The 27,980-nt window shown below is 39.9% G+C and overlaps 1 protein-coding gene across 2 annotated transcripts; it reads left to right on the top strand.

Annotated features, from left to right (window-relative positions):
- Positions 1-2: 2 nt before the first annotated feature.
- LOC124142416 (leukocyte surface antigen CD53-like) lies at positions 3-27,974 on the top strand. Of its 2 annotated transcripts, none has more exons than XM_046510876.2 (8): positions 3-181; positions 16,344-16,419; positions 18,021-18,236; positions 19,752-19,826; positions 22,201-22,305; positions 22,907-23,104; positions 23,260-23,352; positions 24,567-27,974. In XM_046510876.2, exons 2-8 carry the CDS (start codon positions 16,354-16,356, stop codon positions 24,633-24,635), a joined length of 822 nt encoding a protein of 273 aa, XP_046366832.1. In that variant the 5' UTR covers positions 3-181; positions 16,344-16,353; the 3' UTR covers positions 24,636-27,974. The 2 variants fall into 2 exon arrangements, with proteins under 2 accessions (XP_046366832.1, XP_046366831.1); XM_046510875.2 differs by having other exon boundaries at positions 4-165.
- Positions 27,975-27,980: the final 6 nt, after the last annotated feature.

Raw genomic sequence — 27,980 nt, 5'->3', positions numbered from 1 at the left:
TGGTCACATTACCGTGACGGCAGCATCAGCAATCGAGGCGAAAGAGAAGCATCTTTGGTGCCAGGTCTCATTAACATTCGCTGTATCTGGGGCAGAAGCAACAGGACGCGGAAAACCTGTTAGATTCAGCGGCAGTTGCAGTTTTTGAGAAGCCGGACAAGGCAGGTCAGTTGCATTTACTGTATGTACTTAATACCTTTTCATATGTGTTTTGTGAGCTATATCCCAAGAAGAATTGAGCAAGATCATAACAGATATTGCTGAGTGTTAGTGCAAATAAAAACATTCGAGGCTTGGGCGTTTATAGACACGGCTCTCTTTTCTCAACTCTAAACAACAAAGTATTGTTGTCAAGGGTGTATGGTCGCCGTCGAAAATAGGTACTGTATTCGAAGATACAAACTTCCCGATTTCCATGGTAATCGTTTACACAGCTGTGTGTCAAGGTCACGGTCTATATAAGGTGCGGGGTGTATTTCGGACGGGCGATGGTATTTCATCACGGTCTCCATTCTTTATGAGCGTCTTCTTCCATCCGGGCACTGCGCTGTATAAATATGTATGATAGGAATGCATTACTTGTGTACGCGAAACTGGGGCATTGTTTAATTCAGTTGTCAGTCAGGAGGTTTGTTTTTCACTTTTCACTTTTCGTATCCACTTGAAATGTCCAGAATGCCCATGTTTCAGCACGTTATTAGCAGATTACAGCTGCCAAAGTTTTAGTACCATGTGTCAACGATGAAATACTTTCAGCCTGAGGCTAAGTAAACTGTTTGTCTCGTCACCTCAGCGACTGACAGTGACAGATTGTGTGTTTAATACGGACGGTGGCATCATGTGGAACAGATGCGAGAAGGCGGTGCCCTCAAAGTGGTTACTGTAGGCAGAGACTATAAATTGTATGGTCTCTGCTGTAGATAATGCTGTAGTATGTTTTACTGAATCTTTTTATAGATCTCTATAAGATCGAATGTAAACCTTTCTGACTCTGACAATGCTACACACCGGATAATTTACAATATACAAGGACATTTCAAACAAAATGAAATCTTCAAACTATTTATCATAATTTGCAAGTTACGACATTCACCATTCAAAATGAAACTATAAATAGCAGTTTTGTTGATAGGTTATTATATTTCACTGCACGGCTATAACTAAGCTGTTTTATGTGTATATTTACGCTATCCTGACAGATCATAGGATGCTTTTCATGGGGTATGTGACAGATTAAAGGGTGCTATTCATGGGGTCACTGACAGATTAAAGGATGCTATTCGTGGGGTTACTGACAGATTAAAGGATGCTATTCATGGGGTGTGTGGCAGATTTAAAGGATGCTATTTATGGGGTCACTGACAGATTAAAGGATGCTATTCGTGGGGTCACTGCCAGATTAAAGGATGCTATTCATGGGGTCAGTGACAGGTTATGGGATGCTCTTTTTCGGGTAACTGATAACATGAATCTCCCACCCCCCACCCCTTTGAGTGGCTAGTTTTACGCCGCTTTGAACAGAATTTCACGGCTTGTTAGCTTGATGCGGGGGAAAACTTCGAAGTAACACCATTTACTTTATTTCCATTAAATACAATATTGGTGAGAGAAATATTGTTAATTCTATCCCCATTGTGTGGTTAAATTGTTCATGACGATGTGCCCCCTGCAGAATCGTGTGGCATCGACACTCTTCTTCTACGAACTACGCATAACTCGACATATATTTGACGGTCTTCATGACTCGAGACAAAGAGGCTAGATTGTATGTTTCATGAAATGCAGACATTGCCAGTCTACAAAGCACCATACTTCTTTTTCAACAATATCGATTTCTGACGACACAAGGATGTTATTGAAATAGAAAGTGGTCGAGTCAATCGATAGTGATTATTATTTCATAAGGGTACAATGGATTCACATGCGACGAAGGCTGCAGGAAAACAAAGTTCGCGCGACACGACTCATTGCACACCAGCAGCTAGCTTGGATGCATGCCATTGTTTATCCGAAGTGGAGCACCTGCATCGGCTGACAAAGACATCAATAATACAGTGCAATATTGACCGTCTCCTTGGTCCCGGGGACTGTACGCCGATATTCTACCCGGGGGCATGCACCGGAATATGTGTGTGTGTGTGTGTCTGTGTGTGTGTTTGTAGTGGGAGTGTGGGAGGTGGGGTATGGGAGGATCTCGCAATGCTGGTAGCTATTATTTAAGCTGTTGAATCCTTGAGGACGGCGTTGGGGAAGTACAGATTCTTTGCTCTGTGGAAGGCACTACTCAATCTAGATATAATTGTTAAATACTTTATATGTTCACCCTTGATTTGTGAATTTTGATAATCCTACTTTTAAGTGATTTGAGGTGATGACATTCAATCGCTGTATCTGAACACCGTTTCTCATAGCTGGTCACTTCCAGCTACATTGGAACGGGCTAAAGTCGGCATTGGATTCCACAAACACAGATATTCCACATAGCCTGCTGGACCATATCGTTAAGCTGCGTTATTCCGAGACCCAACCCCAGGGATATGCATAGGAATAATCAGCCTGTTCAGTCACAACGCTTTGACAACGACACAATAAGCTGAACAGAGGAGATCTTGCAGTAACACATAAATCATCGCCTATGCTTTATTCTCTCATTTTATGTAAACATTTGGTCAATACACTTGCCTCCTGTTGTAGAGTCATATACTTTGTAGCGTAACAGTGTGACTGCGGGATGTTTGCATCTCATTCCATCGATATGAAGATAATGAAAATAGACGAGTCTAGCTGAACGTAGCTATTCCACATATTAAATCCGCATAAGCATATATTTATTTTGGAAGAGAGAAACTTTCTGTGCAATAAATGATTTCACATACTTTAAGTTTGCCTTAATACTTTGCAGTTTTCGCAACTGGGAATTGTCTGAGTTCATTAAAAATCGCAAACATAATTATGTTAATAATTTGCAAGTGATTCCGTGGCATTTAATCTGCTAGCCAAGCAGTATATTTACAATAGGCCACGTCAACTAACGGACTACTGTTTCTTGGTTAGCTGATAACGCTGATTTCGTATTGATGTCAGAAGTTTTTGTATGTGGTCTGAACCAGGCAATCCAGTGACTGACAACTTGAGCATCGATCTATGCAATTGGCATACGATGACATGCATCAACCAAGTCAGCGAGCCTGCCCATCCGATCCCGTTAGTCGCCTCTTACGACAAGCATAGTCGCCTTTTTCGTAAGGCTGAAGACCTGTTCTATCCCGGCTGCAACTGATGCGTGGTCTCTGTATGGCCATTAAATGTTATAGATATGATGATATTGGGGTTGTAATTGGTAGCAGCTGTTCAATGATTATGTGCATTTGAACCCCCATGTTATAATGCAATGGGTGAACTAACTCTGAAGTGAAGGAGTTAACACGTAATGCTGCATCAGCGGTCAAATATCTACGAGGCGTCTCCCCAACAAATAGTGTTGATAATTAGTGAATCATTAACCGTGAAAAAAAGTCGATCGACACAATTATAAAACTATTTGCATTTATGGTGTAATGTCAGAGTATTATAAACTATAATTAGAGATACGTTTAACAGCATATGGCAACTTACACAACCAGCATGCCCGTGCCAGGCTATCTTTAGACCTTAGGAGGGCTACTTGACTGTGTGGATTCAAATGAGGTTGTTGGTTTATGGATCCGCTGACCCAAATGTTCGTAATGTTGAATAAAAATACAATTTCTAGAAGAGTATTGTTTCACCACCAAGTTCCAGTGAAGCAAAAAACTTCAAAGATCGTTAAAATAAACTGACGGAAAAAAGAAAGTTTACACCCATGTTTAATGGTGGTTAAAAGTGAAGCAAAAACAATAACTGGCCATGGTTATTCGATGGTGATGTATTTGAATAGGTGTCGTAGGTGTGTTTTGGACATTACTTTTGTGGTGTTTCGGTAACCGTTTTCAGTTTAGTAACGTTTAATAACGTTTGTAGTTTTTTAGTCAAATCCAATTTTCAAGTGTATACTTTTTGACCTGGCAGTTTAAGTAAGTGACGTAACCGTTGTGATTCTAAATAAAGGACCTTTCATTTTTTTTTATTTCACCCGACCGATAAATAAGTTGTAATCGCTTAAAAGAAACTTTTTCTGGCATTTTATTTTGTTTCGACCACGAATCTAACGATTTGGGAAAGGAATAGGTAACCGGAAAAAACTGAAATAAGTTCATATGCTGGCGTCTCGGAGAGGTGAGAGCTTCGCGCCCTCTACACTACCTTGACTCACTCTTTCACAGCGATATGTCAATAGTAGGACGATCGATGTCTCATTGAGACAAATGATCCAGTTTAACTTGACGTACCGCAGTTGGTGCAGCCTAAGCTAAATCAAACATGAGCTGATAAGAGAGTTTTCAATCCGCTAACAATACATTTCGCTTGTCGTTGAGCGATGGCGCGATCATCGGGAAATATCGATTTTATGGCTCGACAGTGTTGTGGCGGCTGTACTCATCATATTGCTTGAGACTTCCTCGATGGTTCAACGATCGATATAGCGTATCAACCACTAGGTTTCCCAATGTGTCACCCTTAACCTCATGAAATGATTTTGTGCCGGCTATACATATACGTGGGTGGAATGAAATCAGCAGCATCGTCAGCACACAGCATCGTCAGCATCACACTAGGGGGCAACTTAAGCAGTTTTACAGTTCTTGTGCTTGTATTGCGCAAGAGGAGGACCGCTTGCTGGTGATACACAAAAACTGTGCATGTGTTCAAGAATACTCGATGGAGTTGATGGACTTAGCACAACTGTAGCACAACCGACTAGACTGCTGCAGATTTACTGCCTATTAGCTCTCTATCCTTCAATTTCCATTGCTGCACGGAGCAATGTCCCCTTTAACAAGCAATTGGGAAGTACCAGGGTGATGGTGATATTACCATCAATTGGATTCATCTATTCTTCTTATTCACATCAAGTGTGGTTTTGATAATAGGTCTTTTATTTTGTAATAAGGTTAAGGGGGAACACGCTACAGCTAAAACGGTCTAACTTCATAATAGTACAGTATAAGAGGAATAAGATTTGTATGTAACACGATATATGACGTGCACAGATCCTGGCGTCCTTTGGGTTCTTACATCTGTGATTAAGTGCGAGCCGTATGTTTCCTTTGAATATGAATCTATGGGCATTTTGCTTTTATATGGTTCTAGGTTGTGTGGTAGTTCCTTGTGTGGTACTATGGAAGTGGTCCAGTTTCTGGTGTGACCTGTAGGTACCAGGATTCTTGGAATATTGGATGTCGTCACATTTCTAGAGAGACTGGTAGTACCATGTATTTTCCTGTTTGTTGAGAGTTCTGCAGGTGGAAGCCTGTTATCCTGAGGCATTGTGGCGCCAATAATGTTGTCCAACATCTATAAAGTCATGTTGGTACCTTTTATGCCTATTCTGTTCTTTTGACATCTCTCGAGAAATATCGAGCTATGCACCAGCTGCTGATGATGCATCGATGTATCGTTAGTACCAAGCTGTATTGGCAATAATATCGATGCATTGCCACTCAACCAATTACCACTTATTTTTGCTCCTCCTTCCTCGACATGTAACATCCTGACCAGTCATCAATTACATCCTGCAATATTTCAGGATACTACTGAATATTTCCCCGAAAATCATAATTACAACCAGTACTCTTGACATTCTTCACTGTGTATAATGAACATGGCGAACAATGCTATGCATTTATGACATTTGTTGACCTTTGTCGGGTCATTGAATAGCAGCCCAGTTGTACAACTGCCTGAAACGCCCCATGCAGGTTCATGTGTATTTTTCCCACACATGTTGGTGGGAAATCGAGCAGGGCTACTACACAATCTCCCTGTTTTCATGACCTACTGCGGGGTCTAATCTAAGGAACACAACGGTTCTAGGTTGTTCATTCAGGAAGGTCGTTACTTAAGGGTTATGTGTTGTAAATAAAGCTATAATCAGTAGCCCAGGGACATACAACACAACTATACTCTCAAGACCTTCTGATATATATGGATTCGTATGTGCTAAATGTATTTACTAATAATCCAACAGCCTGCGGCCCACATTGAGACTTACTCACAACACAATTTAAATTCTTGCTTTCTCAATATTATTTAAAGTAATGATCGGAACGACATTGTGATAAGTGGTTTTTGTTTTAAACGCTGAAGTTTGGAACCACAGCTGATTCAATGCCTTCATTGCTGTTCGAGCGCACTGCCTCGCGTCCTTCAAGATTCTCGGATAACGGACTCAACAAGCTGCTTCTTGTATCCTCGTAAATAACATTCTTCGCTTAGCGCAGTCACAGAACCCATCTACTTTCTATGTATAGCACAAGCACGTCGCAGTTTATACACAGCAGGTCGTATTTCACATAAAGCGTGCACGCCCAAGCCATGCAGGCGGTATAAAAATAACTAGCACAAAATATTATTTGCCGTGAGGCAAGATAAACCCATGTGTCAAATCAACATGTGTCACGTCCTTGTCCACGGGTTGCTGCCAACTATCAGTCATGTATTTACGAGCGGGAAGTTATTCACAAAGCAGTCTTGAAAGTTGTAGCAATTTGAAAATAAACACAAACATTACTTAACTTTGCTTTTAATTTTAGTTATTAAGGGTCACTAAACAACAAACCACGATGAGTCAGAACAAAATAATACAATACGTTTTAACTATCTGGTGACGAGAACTGATATGAAATAGGAATATTAGAGAAGATCATCGCTAGACGGGCTCAGTGTGCACTAAACAGAATCACATCCATAGCACGGTCGAATGACATCCAACCTCAACTGGAAGCTAAGCTCGTATTACAGGACGGGCGTTCTTGTCTGCATATCGGGTTAAGGAGTGGGACGCACTGTGAAGCTTAACCGAACTACACGAACTTGTGTTCATTCAAAGCATCAGCGAAGGTCATTTGGTTCCGTATCACCCTCAATGAGGCACAGTTGCAACTAATAACAGATTTTATGATGTGCGTGCAATGTTTATGTATCGATTTTTTCTAGTGTATACCAATGAAGACATCTGATAATTGACCGCCGCTCACACGAGATGTTCCGTGGTTGTTTTGTCCCAGTACATTAATCATTATTATGGAGAAATCGGGATTTGCTGAACAGTTAGTTTGTGTTGAATATAACCTAACGAATCCACAATTTGAAGATTTGTAGCACGTTGCTCCTTAAATATCCTAAGTCGTAATGTAGAAGAGATACAGTTGCTTGTAATCTGGTATTCGAACGATAAACCCTCTGGAACCTCTGTCGGACAGTTTGTCAACAAGACCTGGAATGTTATCGAGATATGGACGTAATGACACAAAACACAGACGCGTAAGTTAATAAAACAACTACTTGTACTCAAACCACGAGTATTATTATAGGGGAAATCCGGTCCACTTCGAGCCGAGTTAACAGCCTTCATGTGCCTGGGAGCTTGGATGTGGCAATACTGAACGCAGTGTACCTGGATAGATCGTCGAGTCATGTTTTCGACGATGCATTACCAAGGTGTTTGAGGAACGCTCTTCTCAGCTGGTTTATCCAACTGCGAAGCAAATTGTTGCTGGATGCGTCAGAAACTTCGTCATGATGAACCTACACTTCATATTTATATTGACAGGGTTGTCATTCGGGTCTTATATGGGAGCAATAGACATGTGCTTTCTCTCATGAACATGACATGTAATGATACCAACTGTACCGACATAGTTGCCATCATGTAGATGCTAATTGATCTAATTGGTAATATGGCTCAGAAGGAATGGAGGTAGGGGCGGGTTCGTGTGTGGTGTGGGGTTGGTGGTGTGTGGGACGGAAACAATTCATACCAAATACGTTTGTTTGTTTCATATATGTTTAGAACCGTGAAGATTCCGGGGTAGAATAGGTCTTCAGCAATTATTTATTTAGCGATTATTTACAGACCGCCGTCATATAGCTGGAATATTGCTGAGTGCGGCGTTAAACAACAAACAAACAAAAATCATATTGTTTAAGGCCGCAATCAACAATACAGCTATATGACGACGGTCTGTAAATAATCGAGTCTGGACCAGATAATCCAGTGATTGACATCATGCGCATCGATCCATGCAATTGGCATACGATGAAAGGCATCAAGTCAGCAAGCATGACCACCCGATCCCGTTAGTCGCCTTACGACAAGCATAGTCGCCTTTTATATCATGCACGGATTGCTAAAGGACCTATTCTACCCCGGATCTTCACGGGTCTGAGCGTAGTGGATACATGACAAGGCTTTAGAAGACAATCCAGTGGAATGAACCGCTATCAAAATAAACATTATTAAGTGATGGGACCCATAACTTAAAAATGCCATGATTACATATGTTTGTTCTATGATAATTCCAGACTGTTAGTGGAAATCTAGTTGAAAGCAGTGAGTAATATGTCCCGCTACTACCGTTATAATAGTGCATACACTGTGGCAATCCATACAAGTCAGCTGTCTGGCACTTTATGTATTCCCGACAGAAACAGGACACGGGGTATAAGAGGCATGTGTGCCATTGCTTCTCTATTGATGTCTGGGCTTATAATTGTCTCCCTTGGCGTCTGTGCCATTACAGCTCCTGAATATTGCATGTGGAATATAGATGACTGAATTGCAAATACATGACATTTACGCCCCCCCCCTTGGGTTTCATTTGATTAAATCTTGCTGGGATAATTTGTCACCTGTGGGCTATTGGTCTAATATTGATTTCTAGAAAGAGCGTATTTTGTAAAAAGTAGTATAGCAGTGCATAATTTACAAAATGTCAAATCATATAATAAAGTAGACTCCGAGTAATCCGACACTACTCGTGACCGGGGTGGGGGGGGGGGGGGGGGGGGGGGGGTGGGTGGTGGGGGGGGGGTGGTTGTCGGATTAGACAGTTTCATGTCTGAATGTACCCGCAGTTCATTGAACGTGCACATTTGGACGTGTACACTGCGTACAAGTATGCATAATTCCACAACATTATATGAATGTTTAAATCATAAGACTTCCCCCCTCAAATACTCTTTTACATACACGTAATAATAATATACAAACAGCACTTCGGTTTGGGAGGAATTTTGACACAGTAGCTTGACGTCTCATCGATTTTATCGCAAGGGCTGCTGCTGCCAATACTCACTGCCGCAATTCATAGTTATACGCTGTATAATCCGACATATATATATGTCGGATTATACAGCGTATACACAGATTACACTGAGCTGTTTTATGTGGTATAGCTGGTATATCATTTTTATAGTGAAAACGTAAAGCACCGGTATGGTGCTGACAAACCTAGAAATGTTTTTTTATATATACCTGTCATTAGACACCTTATACGGTATCTCAATTATTATCAGACATCGTATATATTATGTTTTATACTAGAGCATCTATCAACTGACATCACATTATCAAATATATATATATATAATCAAATACCATGTGCAATCATGATCTGACATGTGACATTATATATACTGGATACCGTATTTTGGATATTATCGATTATCATTACATCATAAATCTAACATCGAGACTCTCTGTCAACCAGCACCATATGCTATCTATTATTGCATCTTTAATGAAACAAAGAAAATGAATTTTAACATGAATCATCTGTCAGCATATAGCATATGTCATGAGGCACTGTATTCTCAATTTCAAGTATCGTCTGAAACATGTATCCCGGTAAAAGGTTAGGATATCTATATATCCATGAGTCCACATGGGTCCATATGAGAAATAGTTTAGTGGAGCAATATCCATGGGTAATCTCCGAGGCGCGAATAAGATCAATCTGCCTAGCCACTGTCCGAGGGCCAACATTCGATCAACACAAAGCACTCTACTTAAAAGTATTAGCCAAGTCTACGTGCAACGTGTCTTGTTATGTCAAGGTCAGTTTAAACTACCTCTCACTTGCTCCCCAATCTCATGCTCCAGTGACCTGTCGTTAATAATTTGTATTGACTGCACTATTATTTAATTAGAATATATATAAACACGCACACGTATATAGACGCCCTGCTAAAACCCACGTCCCTCCAAAGTGTCTGTGACATATGCTATCGGTTATCAGACACCAACCATGTAAACTGCGGGGCAACAGAAAGTGAATACCTATGTTTGATGGTGGCTAGAATAAAACAAACAAGAAATGGTTATTCGATGGTGATGTATTTGAGACGGGTATCATGGTTGTGTTTGGGACCTAAGTTTCCAATCGACTGCTTTCAACCTAGTAACATTTTGATAACATTTGTAATGACTAGTGTTTTGGTCAAACCCAAATTCCAAGCGTATACTGTTTTTTGCCCGGCGGTGTATATGCTATATCGCCAGGGAGGTTTGTCATATGAGATTATGCTGCAAGTACAGAATATTAGTTAGCTTCAGACATCACCTACCGGTATTTAGATGGTTGGATAATGCCAAGAGACATCCTGTAAAAACATGGGGTAGGGATCGCACTTAATAACTGGCTTGCGTCCATTATAAACAGCATGCTTTCTAAATTCATTTACAAAAATTGTAGGAAATAATTATATGTACATAGGCTACATATGGAATATCACACCGATAATTTAGTTCAGTACTAGCAATAACATCACAATATGGAGAAGCACCTCAGCATTATCGATGGCAGGCAGAACATGCACTTGCTCGTCCAGTTCAAAGAGCTGTGGGGATCAAGCCGAATGACCTAATTTGATTTCACGGTTTAATCATCTCTGCGAGGCTAGATCGATAGCGACAGTCGTTTGAAACTTCTGTGTCCTAGAGATAAACGAGGGCTCATATTTACATCTTTCTGTTTAATATGAATGTAACCAGACAATACATTTCTCCAACATGAAATGAAAAGTGACATTGATGCGTCCCGTGTCGTCTTTTATACAGACCCTGATACAAATATATCCAAGACTGTAATGTTTGATTATTTTGAATGTTCCAGATTACTGCAGAAAATGAAGAGAGTCTCTGGGCTCCTTTTCGTTATGTTTTATTAAGATAATTTAACAACTGTTTTGTTTCTGTAGGACATGTTCATTTCAGAGACTAGATGTTAGTCTCGTATTTTACAACGATTGGGGAATGTCGCTATATATATTCTATACTGAACCGCAAAAGAAACGTCACCATGGATAGATATATTAGAAACCTTATTTGTCCAAACACTAGAAACATTCTTTAAGACATATTAAAAAAATATCAAACTTGGCAAAACTGATCATCAAGGTTGAAATTAAAGTGTCAAATGTTCTTAAAGTGAAATGCAACACTTGTCTCTGAGAAAATGGCATCACAAGTCAGTATCTCGTGTGTGTACGCCATGTACATTGATAACTGCCTTGCAACGACGATACATGGATGGATGAGGCGGTTGATGAAGGTCATAGGCACTTGGGCCCACACTCTGAGGAACGCCTGACGCAGTTCAGCTGCAGTTGTCGGCCTTGGTCGGACGTAATTCAGCCGTCTTTGAATCTCGCCCCACAGGTTCTCAATGGGACTTAAATCGGGACTGAGGTCAGGTCACTGCATGGTTCCGATGCTATTCTGCTGGGGGAAGTCTCTTGTTATCATGCTGAAACTCGTGGTTGCGGCGACGTGCCAAATGAGGTATGGCGGAGGCCTCAAGACTTGATCCATGTACCGACCTGCTGTGACACCATTGCCTCCCCCTGGACCGATGTTCTGGGAGACCACAGGGCCGACCCTCTGTGCAAGATCAATTCCACCCCACACTATGATGCTCGGACCACCAAACAAGTCTTTCTCAACAACACAAGCATCCGAATAACGTTCCCCACGGCGTCGCCAGACTCTCTCTCTCTGCCATCTGCTGTTGAGATACAGTAACAGTTCTCGTCTGTGAAGATGACTCTTCTCCACTGCTGATGGCACCATCTGTAGTGTTGGTGGTCTGGTACCGTTGCTGGAGCCTGTATTTGGCCCTTACGTGGACTTGAAATGCATTGGCTACTTGCCGAGCGGTTTGTCGAGCTTGCAATTGTCCATGGGCTTGGTGTCACTGATTTCTTGTCACTCTTGGCAAGTGGTAGCAATTCAATAACGAAATAATGTTATCCGATCAAGGCCGTTGCCGTGGTGCGTTTGGGCGATCGGTTTTATTGTAATTTGCTTTGTTTTGTTGTCATCAAATTTAATTTTTAAAATTTTAGAAACTTTGACAAAAATTACCCAGATATTTAAATGACAACTTTTCATGCAATGTTACTTTGGGCGACGTTTCTTTATCGGTTCAGTATTTATCCAAGGAAGAAAGGAGTACTTAATCGCTTACCATCTTTTCATTTTGCGTTTTAAAATAGGGCCTGGGACTACAGGGAGGCATTTGTGCGTATACACTAACACCCCCGTTATAAAATATACAATGGGCTATGACTAAATCAATGATTTGTCGACACAATTGTTTCGAAAAAAACGTTTTGTTCAGCGTCATTAATCTTGACAAGGCACCTTAGTCCATGGTTGTGCCTAAAATACAATCTGCCCCACCTTCCTAGTTATGACGCCCCTTTTACTCCAAGATTTCCATCACATAATCATCTCATTTTCAAACTACGTACTGTTCGTCCGTATACAATATTATTAATTCTGATGGTCATCAACGTCCTGTAGGTATCATTAACGTCCGACCCGAGAAGATCCGGAATAGAAGTGATCTTCAGCAACCCATGCTTGTCGCAAGAGGCGACTAACAGGATCGGGTGGTCGACTTGGTTCATGCATGTCAGCTTATCCCTTTTGCGTAGATTGATGCTCATGATGTCAATTACTTGATTGTCTAGTCCAGACTCGACTATTTACAGACCGCTACCACATAGCTGGAATATTGCTGAGTGATGAGTAAAACAACAATCAAATAAACAAAACAAACAAACAAACAAACACATACCAACGTCCGTTTTCCCCATCTGTAACTTTGATTGTATTTACTTATTTATATGAACATGTAAATACATACACATATATAAAAATAAATGCTTTGGCTGCATCATTATTTATAAGCTGTAATGTGATGCGTTTCGTAATTGTGCTAGAATTCAGTGATCATAGGCCTGCATTCATGATTATGGATATTTGTTTGTAAACACCATGCTCGTGCTCGTTGTTTCATGTTTAAGACCTGCATCACTTCGGGCTTTCCTCACACATCAACCTTGACACACTGAAACGCGGCATTAAAGATACGTGTCAGGGATTGTGTGCAGTGGATATTACATCCATCATTGAAGGAGGGAATATTAATACTAACGCACCACGTTCCAATATCTTACATGCAAAGGAGAGATTAAAATCGCGATTCGGACATAGGCTAGGGCCAGTATATTGGGTTATGTTTTTTAGATAGAGTTACGCAAACAAATTTAAGACGTTAAGACCTTCATCTGTATTCCTCCATCATCTAAACTTAGGAAGTGACAGGACCCGTGAAGATAAGGGGCAGAATAGGTCTTCAGCAACCCATGCTTGCTTGTAAAAGGCGACAATGCTTGTCGTAAGAGGCGACTAACAGGATCGGGTGGTCAGGCTCGCTGACTCGTTTGATGCATGTCATCGTATCTCAATTGCGTTGATCGAGGCGCATGATGTCAATCACGGGATTGTCTGGTCTAGACTCGATTATTTGCAGACCGCCGTCATATAGCCGGATTATTGCTGAGTGCGGCGTTAAACAACAAACAAACAAAGGAAGTGACAGTCTCCGTAGCATACAGGAAAATGGTCAGCTAGTCTTCTTCAGACTTAACGTCACTCGTAAACACATTTGTCTTAATTGAATTGAAATATGAAATATGTCGAGATAAGTAAAGCGCAAGTTCACAATACCGTCGCTAATTTAATCAGAAAATGATATCATCCACAATAGCTCGAATAGATATAAATGCGGACGACAGTCAGTGAAATCATGGCTCTGTGGCTGACTAATCAGCTCATGTTGATTCACTAAGACTTGTGGTATAGTGTGGATTTGCCGTGTACACAGTGATACCTCTACTTATCAATTTGTTCCCCTAATTTAGCTGGTTAAAACACCGCATGAAACGCCTTGATTGAGGCAGCTGAGAGTAGAGACTGCAAATGTGTGTTGATCTAACATATGCGTGTAACTTCCCGTTTGTCTGTTGTATTGCAGTCGCTGTGTTCCAATTCACTTTGCATCCACATGAGCCACTGCACACAATAGCGTCAACTTTAATTATCGCTGTTGTATCATAGCAACAATTTACTCTGATATCGGATTGCACCTTGCGTGGCTCGTTCATATTGTCCTGGCAAGTTTCAATTGGGTCATTCAAGTACTGCTTTGTTTGATTGGCAATTGTATTATGTATATCGATCTATCGGTAAACAAAGTCCCATATGTACACACGAAGGATGAATTATATCTAAACCTCTAAACATTTCTTCTTGCATATATAGTCCCCTAAAATAACCTGAACCTTTCAGTTCTTACTTTCTAATTTTAATAAAACAAACAAACTTGTATTGCCTTAATTCATTGAATTGAACCCAGAAAATCCATGTACGTTCAGTCAAAGATTGAAGACATTTGCTGTTTGTCAAACTAAATTGACAGGCAAATGATAGTATACACCCATGTTTCATGGGGGCTAAAATGAAACAAAAATAATGGTTATTCCATGGTGATGTATTTGATGCGGTACCATAGACGATGGATCATATCAATGAGTATCCCACAACAGGTGAAGTGCACATGACGTGTCAATGAACATAGGGGTCGCAATTTCACAGTACACAGTATTGAGCAGAGTGAAGTGTGGGCTTCAAGCATGTCAAGTGTAAACTTTATTGTGTCCAGCAGTTTATCATAGGCTTGCATTGGATTTGGGAATATTTCTGTTTCAGGACCCGTTTGTCAGACTAGTTTCCTTGTGTGAAACGAAAAACGTATTCACAGTGTGCGTCATCTTTCAGGGTGTATGTTGTACATCTACCAGGGATGTATTATGATAATTTATGTGGCTAGTAGAGAGATGGAACATGCAAGCAGCCTGACAACGTCATCGTCTTAAAAGAAACGTTGCAGGATATTGAACCTGAATTTCCCTTTTAGCAGCCATGTCCATGGTTAACCGATAGCTGTTTAGCAGCCATGCATCCTGTCATCCCTTATAATGCCGCGGTATCTCGCCGTATAGCGAGGTGGCTGTGTATGCACAATATCATTAAACATAATCGGATTTCATTTTAGTAGAGGCCTTGTATAGGTTGTCAAAGCTCAGGTGATGTAGTTCAATGTATATGTTGGGAGTGTTTGTCTTAAGTTCGATTAATAGAGGATTCATTGTAGTAGGATGACCAGGTAAGATGTATCGTGGTCTAGTGATAGAGCGTCTGCCCTGAGAGCGGAAGGTCGGGGGTTCGATACCCGGCCGCGTCATACCAAAAGACGTTAAAAGTTGGTACTTGTTGTTACCCTGCCTGGCGCTAGGCATTAAGAGGCTTAAACAAGGACTGGTCGGCTCGGAGTCGGTATACTGTGTCTGAGTGGGGTATTCATGTTAAACTGTGGCATTGTATCTCAGTGGGCTAGAACTGTAAAATCGGCAATAATCTTGACGCGACGTTAAATCCCATTTGACCTCACCTCGTGACTAATTGGAACATGGAGGTGGACTTAGAATTGTTAATACTATCATTTAGATTAACAATCAAATGTTATAACTTAGACAGGCGTTCATATCTTTGTCTATGTAACAATTTCACTTTAAGTTATCTCTTTTCGTATGACTTCATTTTGCAAGTTAGACAGGCGTACCTATCTTTGTCTATGTAACAATTTCACTTTAAGTTATCTCTTTTCGTAAGACTTCATTTCTTTCTAAAATTAAACACAAACTATTGATATTTGCGGGTCAGCAAATCTGACAACATATCATTGTTCTCGATACTGTAACCAGAAAATGTATTCGTATTGTTCTCCTTGTACTCAGACAACTGTGGGATAGTCATAACGTCATTTTGAATGCACAAACGTCATAAAACGAACGATGACGTCTTAAACAGATTTCAACGTCTTATTATCAAGAATTATCAAGAAATGTATTATTATCTTCTTTTAAAGTTTCAACCTTTTATGAACGTTTCATCCAGTCATAATGCCTCGCACGTGCCCATCTGTTTTACAATATGTATATGTGGTTGTTTTCATCAGAATAGCTGAGGTGCCGAATGTGAGGCTTTCGTTGAAACTCTGCCTTTACATTTTCAGATAATTCAAGATGGTGGCAGGATGTGGTGCCAACTGCATGAAGTATACGCTCTTCTTCTTCAACATCCTCTTCTTTGTAAGTATGACACTGTGGAGATGCGAGCGACGTCAATACATTATGTTCTTATGGAAAAAGGGTAATATAAGGGGATAATTTTGCATGTTCCAATGTTCAGCTAGACACACTGATAATCCTTGCTGAAGTTAGAATATGGCCGAGGAAGATAAAGATAATGACATGAATGGATCCCTGAAAATCATTGAATGAGAGTGTGAGTGAGTTGGGTTTAACTCCGCTTTGAATAGTTATTCCAGTTATATCATGGCGTGTCAGCTTGATGTGGAAGGAAAGCCCGAAGTGATACAGGACTAAGTCTTTGATGTTACTCACGGCCTCGGAGGACACTAAATGACTGTCAAGAATGTGAAGTATAACATTTTGTGAGCGTCCCTGTGAGTGAATCTCAGAATTGGCCTCTCCTCCCTCTGACATGTGCGAGACGTACACCAATCTCTATATATTAGGATGTTTCAATCAGATGCAATACCAGTCCGCTCGGGGATTATGGGGACACGTCCGTGGGAGGTAGCGTCAGCTGAACTTTGTGATCAACAAATCGGCGTCAAGGCTTCCAACCATTCAGACCAGCATATATGGGTTATATATATCGAAAACAATATCTAAAATGACAAGCTCCGAATGTAGACGATGAAGGAAGCGCTATTATATAACTCATATATGTTGTTGTGGGTATATGAAACAAACCGAAGTTTCTGACTGTCGTAGGTGTACTATCAGTGGTATATTTGTGTTCCGGGGCCATTTTCTTTTGCTGAGATCGACATTTTACGAATTAAGGTGGTAAGGAAATTGAACCGAATAATTATAGAAAGCTGACGTCTGATCTCAAGAACCAACGATACCTCCAATTTGACTGGGCAGCCAATGTTAGCTCAGGGTTCATTTCACACTTGTCTGGGGGTGTCCTTGGATCTTCACGCATGGAGGTATCGTATTGGAGTCAAAGTTTTGATTTTAGTAAGGACGGTCGGACACAATTGTTGAACCACTTTGCAAGCTGATGCACCTAACGCTAGAAATGTATTGTCCCCAGAGCACATTGCGCCTTCAATATTTTGGGGAGATTTTTTATATTAATTCCATGACGAGTTGAACTTTTTCCTTTGTTTATTATTAACAGGAAAGAATCAAGAAGAACACTTTGAAGTTTTTACGAAGTAAATAATAAATTCCACAAAGCCGATTATGCCAAATAATATGCAGCTTTGGCTAATATCACGGCAAGGGGGCCAGATTATGTATACTATCTTCGAGACGGGACAAAGGATGGCGTCATCCCGTCAGCTCATCTTATCAATTTGGAACACTTTGGAACTAAACCACATTGTTGTTACAGGCGTCCCCCCTTGGTTCATCCCTTGTCATCACTTGTCACCCCGTTGGTTGTTGTTGTAAATCTCTGTTTATATGTAATCTTAGTTTAATGACTCTGTCCTACCCAGTTGCTGATCACTTAATAAACACACTGGCACCTGTACCGAAACGTCGCATTAAAAAATCAACCCTGTCTTGATACTACAGCTTAAACTACCACTTAAAAGTAAGCTCCTCTAAACTTAATTGTCACTAAGGATAAAGTGCAATGTTCCTTTCAGTTGTCGGGGGTGGTGCTGGCGGCTATCGGCGGTTACACGATGTTCTCAGCGGATGCATGGGCAGCAAGCTTGGAGCAGAACGATGGGTCAGGTGCAGCTCTGGGCCTAATCAAGCTGATAGCGATTGTGTTCATCGTCGCAGGGTTCCTACTCATGGCCATCTGCTTTTTCGGCTGCTGTGGAGCTATTAAAGAAGTCAAATGCATGTTGGGAACGGTAAGTGTAATTGGAAATATCAAGTACTTTTTGGAATATGCCAGCCATAGATACAGTAAACTACGTTTATCACGAACACGCTTATGACGAAATGACTGCTATCACGAAATAGGTTTTTGGTCGCAGCCATTTGGAATATATATGCTGTATATTTGCTAATAAAGAACTACCATTCTACACTTAAATTATTGGTCTCCTTGAGCCCGTTGTAACCGTAGTTTACTGTATACGGAATACGTCGCAGTACGTTTTATTAGGTTCACAAGGACAAATGTTTATGAATGGAATATATAGACTGTGAAAGGATAAATCGACATGCCTTTGAGTATCCCCGTCAAAACAGTAATTTCTTTGCTCGTGTATCTCCCTCCCTGAGGTGATTCCTGGGACCCCTTCCACAACACGATTCTAAGATGATGGAAGCACCCATACTTTAGCATAGACTTACGGCGGTCGTAGCTCCAAGATCGCTTTGCGGAAAGGGAGCCGGAGCATAAGGTCCAGTTCAAGGAACAAACTAATGACAATTAGGTGGACACAGCGTATGTACCAGCTGATTCTGAGTCTACTACAACGTCATGAATCGTTGCTAATGCTGACACTCACCGTTGTTTTCTTGACAACGACTCGAATATTTTCAGACCGCCTTGAGATAGGTTGAACATTATAGACAACGATGTTATGTTGACGTCAGAGCCGTAAATGTCTCGACGACTTCCGTTTCATATCCAGCTGATCGAGAGGCCTGTTCAACTTCTGCCGGGCACACCAAAGGGAAGCAACTGTTTACAATAATTAAGCCTGTTGAAGGCTGCCATGGCTTGGCTGTAAAATGATTCAGCAGGGACAATAAAATACAAAGTCGTGGAAAAATAGGTACCAAATTGTTTAGATAACTACATAACATGAGAACTAATTGTTTCCATGGAAGAAAATTTATGGATGTCATCTTTATTATGAGGCACGCAGCGTTTCGGAGTATATACTTACTTGATGAAGGAGTAAGAACATACTCCGAAACATCTAAGATGCCATTCATAGGACTTGTTTGTTTCCAAATCACCACAACTGTACCACGGCTGCATATTTTGTATTAATATATTTTTTCTTACTTTGTTATTGCTACGCATAGGGCACTTACATGTAAACGGGAGTGTAGACAATAAAATGACGAGATAGACAAAGATGACCGTGAATGATGCCCCAAATGATGTCCGATGCAATTCCGTATTTTGACTTTTGGTGCACCATAACTTCCTCACACTAACCATGAATAATGTTCCTGTATGTTTTCAGGTGAATATTTAACGTGCGTTTGATTGTGTTTGAGATGGGTGTCACCGGTAGGGCAGGATATGCTTTTACCTCTGACCACTGGTATCATCGCTATTTGACAGTGATTATTAGCAAATTGTTATGATAGGATCGGAATCTGATTTTGGCAGATATTTCTTATGAATATGGAAATGGTTTTGTCGCCTTTTTTACACTGCTTCTGCTATGGTTGTCTTCCAGTATGCTGTTCTCATCGGCATTGTGATCATTGCTGAGTTGGTTGTGGCCATCAGGATTGGCATGTACAAAGGAGCGGTAAGTGGAATCAGTGAGTGATTGATTGAGTAAGTTAGGTTTAGCGGAGCTTCTGAACAGAATTGTTGTTATTTCACAGCGTTTCAACCTAATGTCTAGGGAAATCCTTAATTTATACAGATCTTAAACACTAACCCACAAGCAAAACTAGAAACATGACCAGGGCAAACGAGGATTCGAACACAGGACCATTAGCTTCTGAAGGAGATTAGGCATCCCATGCTCTGTCGACACGTTGAGCGTGCCATTATATTAAAGATTTAGAACGAAACCTCTTTGGTTCGGCCTTGCGCATGCTAGTTGCCACGAACGTCTACACATACGAGAAATAACATTATTCTGTGAACATCTACATATATGTGAAGTAACATTATTCTGTGAACATCTACATATATGTGAAGTAACATTATTCTGTGAACATCTACATATATGTCACGTACATTATTCTGTGAAGATGTACATATTTGTGAAGGAATTTTATTTGGTGAGCATCTACATATATGTGAAGTAATATTATTCTGTGAAGATCTACATATATGTGAAGGAATTTTATTTGGTGAGCATCTACATATATGTGAAGTAATATTATTCTGTGAACATCTACATATATGTGAAGTAACATTATTCTGTGAACATCTACATATATGTGAAGTAACATTATTCTGTGAACATCTACATATATGTGAAGTAACATTATTCTGTGAACATCTACATATATGTCACGTACATTATTCTGTGAACATCTACATATATGTGAAGGATTGGTAGTTGGTGAGCATCTACATATATGTGAAGGAACATTATTTTGTGAACATGTACATATATGAGAAGTAACATTATTCTGTGAACATCTACATATATGTGAAGTAACATTATTCTGTGAACATCTACATATATGTCACGTACATTATTCTGTGAACATCTACATATATGTGAAGTAACATTATTCTGTGAACATCTACATATATGTCACGTACATTATTCTGTGAACATCTACATATATGTGAAGGAATGGTATTTGGTGAGCATCTACATATATGTGAAGGAACATTATTTTGTGAACATGTACATATATGTGAAGTTACATTATTCTGTGAACATCTACATATATGTGAAGTAACATTATTCTGTGAACATCTACATATATGTCACGTACATTATTCTGTGAAGATCTACATATATGTGAAGGAATTTTATTTGGTGAGCATCTACATATATGTGAAGTAATATTATTCTGTGAACATCTACATATATGTGAAGTAACATTATTCTGTGAACATCTACATATATGTGAAGTAACATTATTCTGTGAACATCTACATATATGTGAAGTAACATTATTCTGTGAACATCTACATATATGTCACGTACATTATTCTGTGAACATCTACATATATGTGAAGGAATGGTATTTGGTGAGCATCTACATATATGTGAAGGAACATTATTTTGTGAACATGTACATATATGTGAAGTAACATTATTCTGTGAACATCTACATATATGTGAAGTAACATTATTCTGTGAACATCTACATATATGTCACGTGCATTATTCTGTGAAGATCTACATATATGTGAAGGAATTTTATTTGGTGAGCATCTACATATATGTGAAGGAACATTATTTTGTGAACATGTACATATATGGGAAGTAAAAACAATCCCGTGAACATCAGCATATATGTCAAGTACATTATTCTGTGAACATCCACATATAAATTATGTGAAGTAACAAAATCCTGTGAACATCTACATATATGTGAAGTACCACTATTCTGTGCAAATCCACATATACGTCATGTACCTTATTCTGTAACGATGATTCTGTAATTTGAAAATGTGTTATCGGAGGATTTTATTGGGAATGCTTCCACAAGGATTTGACTAGATCCTCTGTATATACTTGTGTGCAGATGTTATTGAATGTTACATACATTAATATACGTAGACGATAGTGAGTACATCAGCCATGAGAATAAAGTTCATTAATTCAAGTATATCAGTAAGTATACATAATAAAATATTTTATATAATATTAGTTGCCATAAATGTGTTTATAATGTACATATACTGTTTTTGTATCCTTAAGTTATGTGAGGGACCGAACATTTAATATTGTGGGATGGGGTCCGGTGGGGTGGGAGGGAGACAGAATATATTGTCAGTCACTGCTTCACTCCGAAAGGGGACAATAAATACGTTTTCAACATTTTATTTCACAACACATTTGTTTTCGGACATCCATGTCCAGCTGCCAATTTATTTTGTTGGACGTTGGGCATAGTTATTGTTTTCCTGTATTTTGAAGAACAGAAAATGTATGTTTTTAAATGGTCAAATGGTCGGTCCCTTGATATGTATGTCTCTCACAGTTGGATTCCCTCTTGGAAGCTTCAAAAGAAGGAAGTCGTATTCGTGTCCGATCGTACGGCAGTGACAGCGACAGTGACAGATCCTGGGACAAACTGCAGCAATCGGTACGACATGTAGACATTCAACTTTGAACCATTACAGTTTCTGCATTGACGTAATTTATGCCTTTGAGGTAAACGTAATTATGCCAACGTAAATACATGATAGCTAGAGTACCACATGTAACGACACCCGTGGAGATCAGGGTTAGAATTGGTCTTCAGCAACCCATGCTTGTCGTAAGAGGCAACTAACGAGATTGCTTGTCCAGGCTCGTTGATTTGGTTCATGCATGTCATCGTAACACAGTTGCGTAGATCGATGCTCATGATCTCATTCATTGGATTGTCTGGCCCATACTCAATCATTTACAGGTCGCCGTCATTTAGCTGGAATATTGCTGAATGCGGCGTTAAACAAACAAACAAACAAACCTGTAGCAATCGGATAGATGCAGGAATCACATGAATGTCTGCTGTAGTCGAGTATCACCTCTACCGATCGAGTAAGCTAGTATCAATACCTAGGACGGTGGCGTAGCTAGCATCTATACCGACCAGGTAGAAGCACGGATCACATTAATAACTGTCGTGGTAACGGGCAAGCTGTAGCTATGCGATGCATCCATAGTATTCATATAACAACGTACCATCGTTTATTGCATAGACTCAATGCTGCGGTGCTGACTATTGGACTGACTTCAAGAAAGATGCCAGTGAGTGGAAAAAAAACAACGACGAAAGTTACGAAGTCCCCGTGTCTTGCTGCAGAATGAAAGACCCCTCCTCCAGCATAACCACAAGCAACCTCGCTGATCCAATGTGCCCCACTCGTCCTACACGCTTGAATTCATACATAGGCACGGTACGAACTAAACTTAAGTGACTAATATTGTTCAGCTGTTGTTTGAAACTTGCAAATAAAAGTGACAAAGCCCTTTCAAGAAAGACAATTCTATACATGATATTAATATCTACTGCTGTTTTGTGTTTGTACCATGTTTTCTTTACCTTTCCTAGGCTTGTAATGACAACGGTGGTCCTTTAACTGGCTTATTCCGGGTATTCTTCTTCAGTATAATCGGCGTTATACTTGGACTGATGGCAATCGAGGTTAGTTGCACTTTAATCATATTCCTACTGCTGTCACTGTCATATAGAACTTTTCCTAACCTGTCACAGCAACACAGAGCTTTCTTACTCCTATCATTTTCACATTGATCGATTATTATTCCTATCACTGTCCCAAAGAGCTTTTCCTACGCTTTCCTTTTGTCAGCTCTGTGATATAGATTCAATCCCTGTTTCTAACTCTGTCACACAGAGCTACTCCTATCCCTACCACTGCCCCCTAGAGCCATCCCTACTTCCGTGACATAGAGCTTTTCCTTCCCATGTCACTGGGCTGTCCCTGTTCCTACCCCCTAGCCCCCATGGCTGTCCCATAGAGCTGTTCCTTCTCCTTTCCCAGTCACACAGAGCTTTTCCAACTCCTGTCCCTGTCACATAGAGCCTTTCCTACTCCTGTCACACAGAGCTGTTCCTACACTTGTCCCTGTCACACAGAGCTGTTCCTACGCTTGTCCCAGTCACACAGAGCTGTTCCTACTCCTGTCACGCTTAGCTGTTCCTACCCCTGTCCCTGTCACGAGTAGCTGTTCCTACTCCTGTCCCAGACACACAGAGCTGTCCCTACACCCCTCCCTGTCACACAGAGCTGTTACTACTGCTGTCACGCGGACCTGTTCCTACCCCTGTCCCTGTAACAGATCGCTGAGCCTGCTCCTGTCCCTGTCAAAGATAGCTGTTCCTACTCCTGTCCCAGTGACACAGAGCTGTTTCTTCTCCTGTCCCTGTCACAGATAGCTGTTCCTACTCCTGTCCCAGTCACACAGAGCTGTTTCTACTCCCGTCCCTGTCACAGATAGCACTTCCTACTCCTGTCCCAGTCACACAGAGCTGTTTCTTCTCCTGTCCCTGTCACATATAGCTGTTGCTAGTCCTGTAGAGCTGTTCCCACTTCTCCGACAGTGCTTGTCATCTTTATACGACTGGGTGAACGTATAAATTCTGCTCTACTGGTTGTACTTGCCATGGGTATCTGTGTAATCATTCGGAACATTAATGGAAAGCGGAACGGAGCAATTGGCCGTCTGTGCAAGTTTTACAATATCCTTGGTTCAGGTTGGCATTAAGTACATTGCCAAGAGAAGACAGGGTTCTAGACAGTGGAAAGAATCTCTAGTTATAGGAGTCAGAAGACCATGTTTTATTATTAGTGTGTGAATGCGAATTATAGTTTACTGTATCATTTTCTTACACTGCAGCTTGTTGGCATCGTCTTCGCCATTTGCCTCATCCGATTCATCGGAGACCCACGAGCAGTACCGGTGTAGATTGGAAGACGAGGTCCAGCCGGTCATCGTCCCGGTCGCATGTCAAGATCACATGATACAACTGAACCTTTGCACAGTTGGTCAATTGTGGGTGGGATGACGTGTGAATCTGGAAAATATTACAGTGTGTATCATCACTTCGAGATACCAGACAACATTGAAAATTCGAGGCTAATTACCCAGGCACACAAGGTCTTTTTTTTGCTAGTTTCATAAACCGACTGAAGTATCTGGTTTACCCATACAATTAACTTCCACTACTACATTAGGACGTGTACGTGTATGAATACTGTTAGATCGTGTTTAATGATTTTCTTCGCGTTTATGTCAGCGGCATTATTTTGAAGAACTGAAAGCACAAGTATGGCATATAAGTGTACATACTTACATATGTATGGGTGTGTGCATGTGCATGTTTATGTGCATGTTTCAATAGTCCATATCGTAATGTTCATTATAAGTTATTGTGTGCCATCTAGTCTAGTCTTACGGATTTTTTTACAATGACTATTATCTATCCAGTTACTAATAAATATTGCTCAAATTCGTAAATATTGGCGTAGTTTTCGACTACAGGATAATATTATACAATTAATACTTTATTTATCTCAAACAGGATTTGTTGTACATCACTATTCACGTAGCTGAACTGTAACGCTCTGTGTTCGTTGTAAAGTCCGTGTTGGTATGTTGACATCAAAACTATGTAAATGTAATATTTTCGAGAATTATTTTTATGTCATTCTTGTTATTTCGATTAGTATTATATTTCAGAAGGTGGCCTTAGATGATTATCAAACTCAGGATATCAAAATAGTTCGGAAAGCCTTTCATCTTTCATCTTTTTGTACATGCAGCACATTTGTTGGATGCCCTCTATGCAAGTACTTCATAATTTTCTCAAAATTAATGAGAAAAGTTCAGTAAATTCGTACTGTAAACATCTTGTGTTGGAAATAATAGTTAAAAGAATGCTTGGAAATTATGTCACACCCGTCTTCTCATAACGGCTCCGACCAAACCATCAACCTAAACAACAGTCAAGGAGTTAGTTGTAAGCGTTCCCAGCTGATTAGATGCTCGTATCGGTAATTGTGTTCAGCTGCAACATTCAACCTCCTCCAGGATAAATTAGACAAGTTCAACCATATGTATTCTACAGAAATGTATACAGACTGTTTGACAAAGGCAGGCACATACCCTAAGAATGTGTACTTTGAAAACTTACAATGAAATACTTTTGTTTCAGCTAATATTTGTTATACTTATTTCGTATTAAGGTCACATGTTAATATACACGAATAAATGACAGTGGAGATCATGATATATTAATTTTTTCATTCACTATACATGAAAACATTTTTACCTGAATGAATATTTGCCACACCTACATGTATTCCCATCAGTTTCAGTAAGGATAAAGTATGTTTTATCTTTCATTTGCGGTTTATGTTTTCTTCTGCATGAATAAAAATTTCCAGTCTACTGGTCTTATGTCAAAGACGTCAAAACCTTTACGGTGTATAGTCTTAATCCCTGTCAACTGAAACCTATCAAATAGAAGCCTAAAGAAATTTGAAAGCGGTATTCGTGTTCTGTATTAATTTACACAGGCCATGAAATGATGCATGCGTAGTTCTGACCTTCCCTTTTCCAACTTTACCCGCTCTAGACAAATGGGTGTGAGGGAGGTTACATCAACTATAATGAGATAATGTCTGACATCAAAATAACACTATTCCCCGATACAATGGGTTAGAAGAACTGTTTCTGTCTGGCAGTGGTGACACTATGTTGGGTAAGGTTCACTGTAAGCTTGAATGTGTTCGCTGTAGTGTTGGACACTTTCATTTTCACCCGCTCAAAATTACAGTGTAATATTCGAAACATGTGCGGTGGGGATAAAGGTAAAACGTCAACGCCATAGAATGCCCAGTCTCGTTATCCGATGAAACATATTACAATGGGCATAACAGGCAAATTAGCAGTGAAAATTATATGAATGGATCACTGACAAATCCGATTTGAGTAAAATGTTTGTTTCGAGAAATCGGGGCCAGGTGTTTGCAAAGGGATACGCATGTCCAGCCCTACCGGTATCACCCGCCACTGACACAATTTGCATATAAAAGTAAATGTTTGTTTGCTGAGAACACTTGCCTGTAGTATATGCAGTTTTGTAAATTGATAAGGATATTGTAGTGACACCACGTTATGTTTGACACTGTATATGTACACATGCACAACCTTTGAGCACGAATTTTCAAATCATGTATTAAAACATCTCTGATTGTTATCAGTGCCTTAATTCACGAGACTGTAATCAAATGGTAGGCTATTTTGTGGATGAAGAACTGTTTGAGTATAACAAAAGCTAATAAACAGAATCAGATTTGTTGCACAAATGGCAATACTTTCAGGTAAATGTGCACATGACGCTGGCGTTACTACTTACACATGGATGTTTTGCATATGTGTACACTACAATATTTATTGATTTAAAAAAATAATATTTTCAGTATTATATCCGATAATTATATCAAACTGAACGGTTCATAAGAACGCTAATACTACAAGTAAGTCTGATACGTTAGGCATACTATACCATGTTTGCTATGTTGTATTGTACGGTATTGACAGAGAGATTGTTTTTCTAGTCAAAAAGGGGACGAATTATGGTGGATTACAGTGTTTTCCCTCTGTGTGTACCTCATACTGCCAGTCCTCTCTGGAACCCCGCTACGTCATTCCTGCCTAGCCTGGTAACGTTCTGTCAATCCCGTCTGGTGCCCTTGTATGCCAGTCTGGTAATCCAGGTGTATCATCAATCCATTATCAGGTGCTCTTTATTACATTAATTTGACCGTATGCCGACTTTTTAACCGTTTATACTTCTATCATTTTATTATGTATTTTTAGATGAGGTTTAGTGTCGTCCCATAATGCCGGGTTTTATTTGTTTTACCGTAGGTAATGGCAACACAAACCAATACAGTTAGCTAATAAACTATAAGATCATAGATAGATAGAATTGTCTAGACTCTATGTACTGTCCAATGTGTGCTGTGCGTGTCCTTGCAAAGTGATAACAAACTTTATGGAGATGTACTAAATAATGGCATTTCATCTTAAAATACTATTAGCTGCATAAGTATTATATGGTACAAACTATAACATCTTGAAGTGTTTTGGTTTATGGTTCATAATGTCTGTTAGAAGAATGCTCGAAGGTTTAACTTCCGGTCTGTATTTTTCAATTCCATTTTTGTAAGGATTTTATACATTGTGTGTTAGCTTGCTTTATTAACTGTATATTAGAATAAAGCTTTCATGGTATGATGCTCT

The sequence above is a fragment of the Haliotis rufescens genome, unplaced genomic scaffold, assembly GCF_023055435.1.
Source record: "Haliotis rufescens isolate VD_foot unplaced genomic scaffold, xgHalRufe1.0.p SCAF_1, whole genome shotgun sequence".
In the NCBI taxonomy this organism is placed as follows: domain Eukaryota; kingdom Metazoa; phylum Mollusca; class Gastropoda; order Lepetellida; family Haliotidae; genus Haliotis; species Haliotis rufescens.
This window is presented reverse-complemented; position numbering and strand designations above follow the sequence as displayed.

Excerpts from the sequence above, each read along its gene's own strand:
- LOC124142416 (XM_046510876.2), top strand. The coding sequence starts at position 16,354 with ATGGTGGCAGGATGTGGTGCCAACTGCATGAAGTATACGCTCTTCTTC. Across the intron at positions 16,420-18,020 it reads TCTTCAACATCCTCTTCTTT|TTGTCGGGGGTGGTGCTGGC; the intron begins GTAAGTATGACA and ends TGTTCCTTTCAG. Across the intron at positions 18,237-19,751 it reads TCAAATGCATGTTGGGAACG|TATGCTGTTCTCATCGGCAT; the intron begins GTAAGTGTAATT and ends GTTGTCTTCCAG.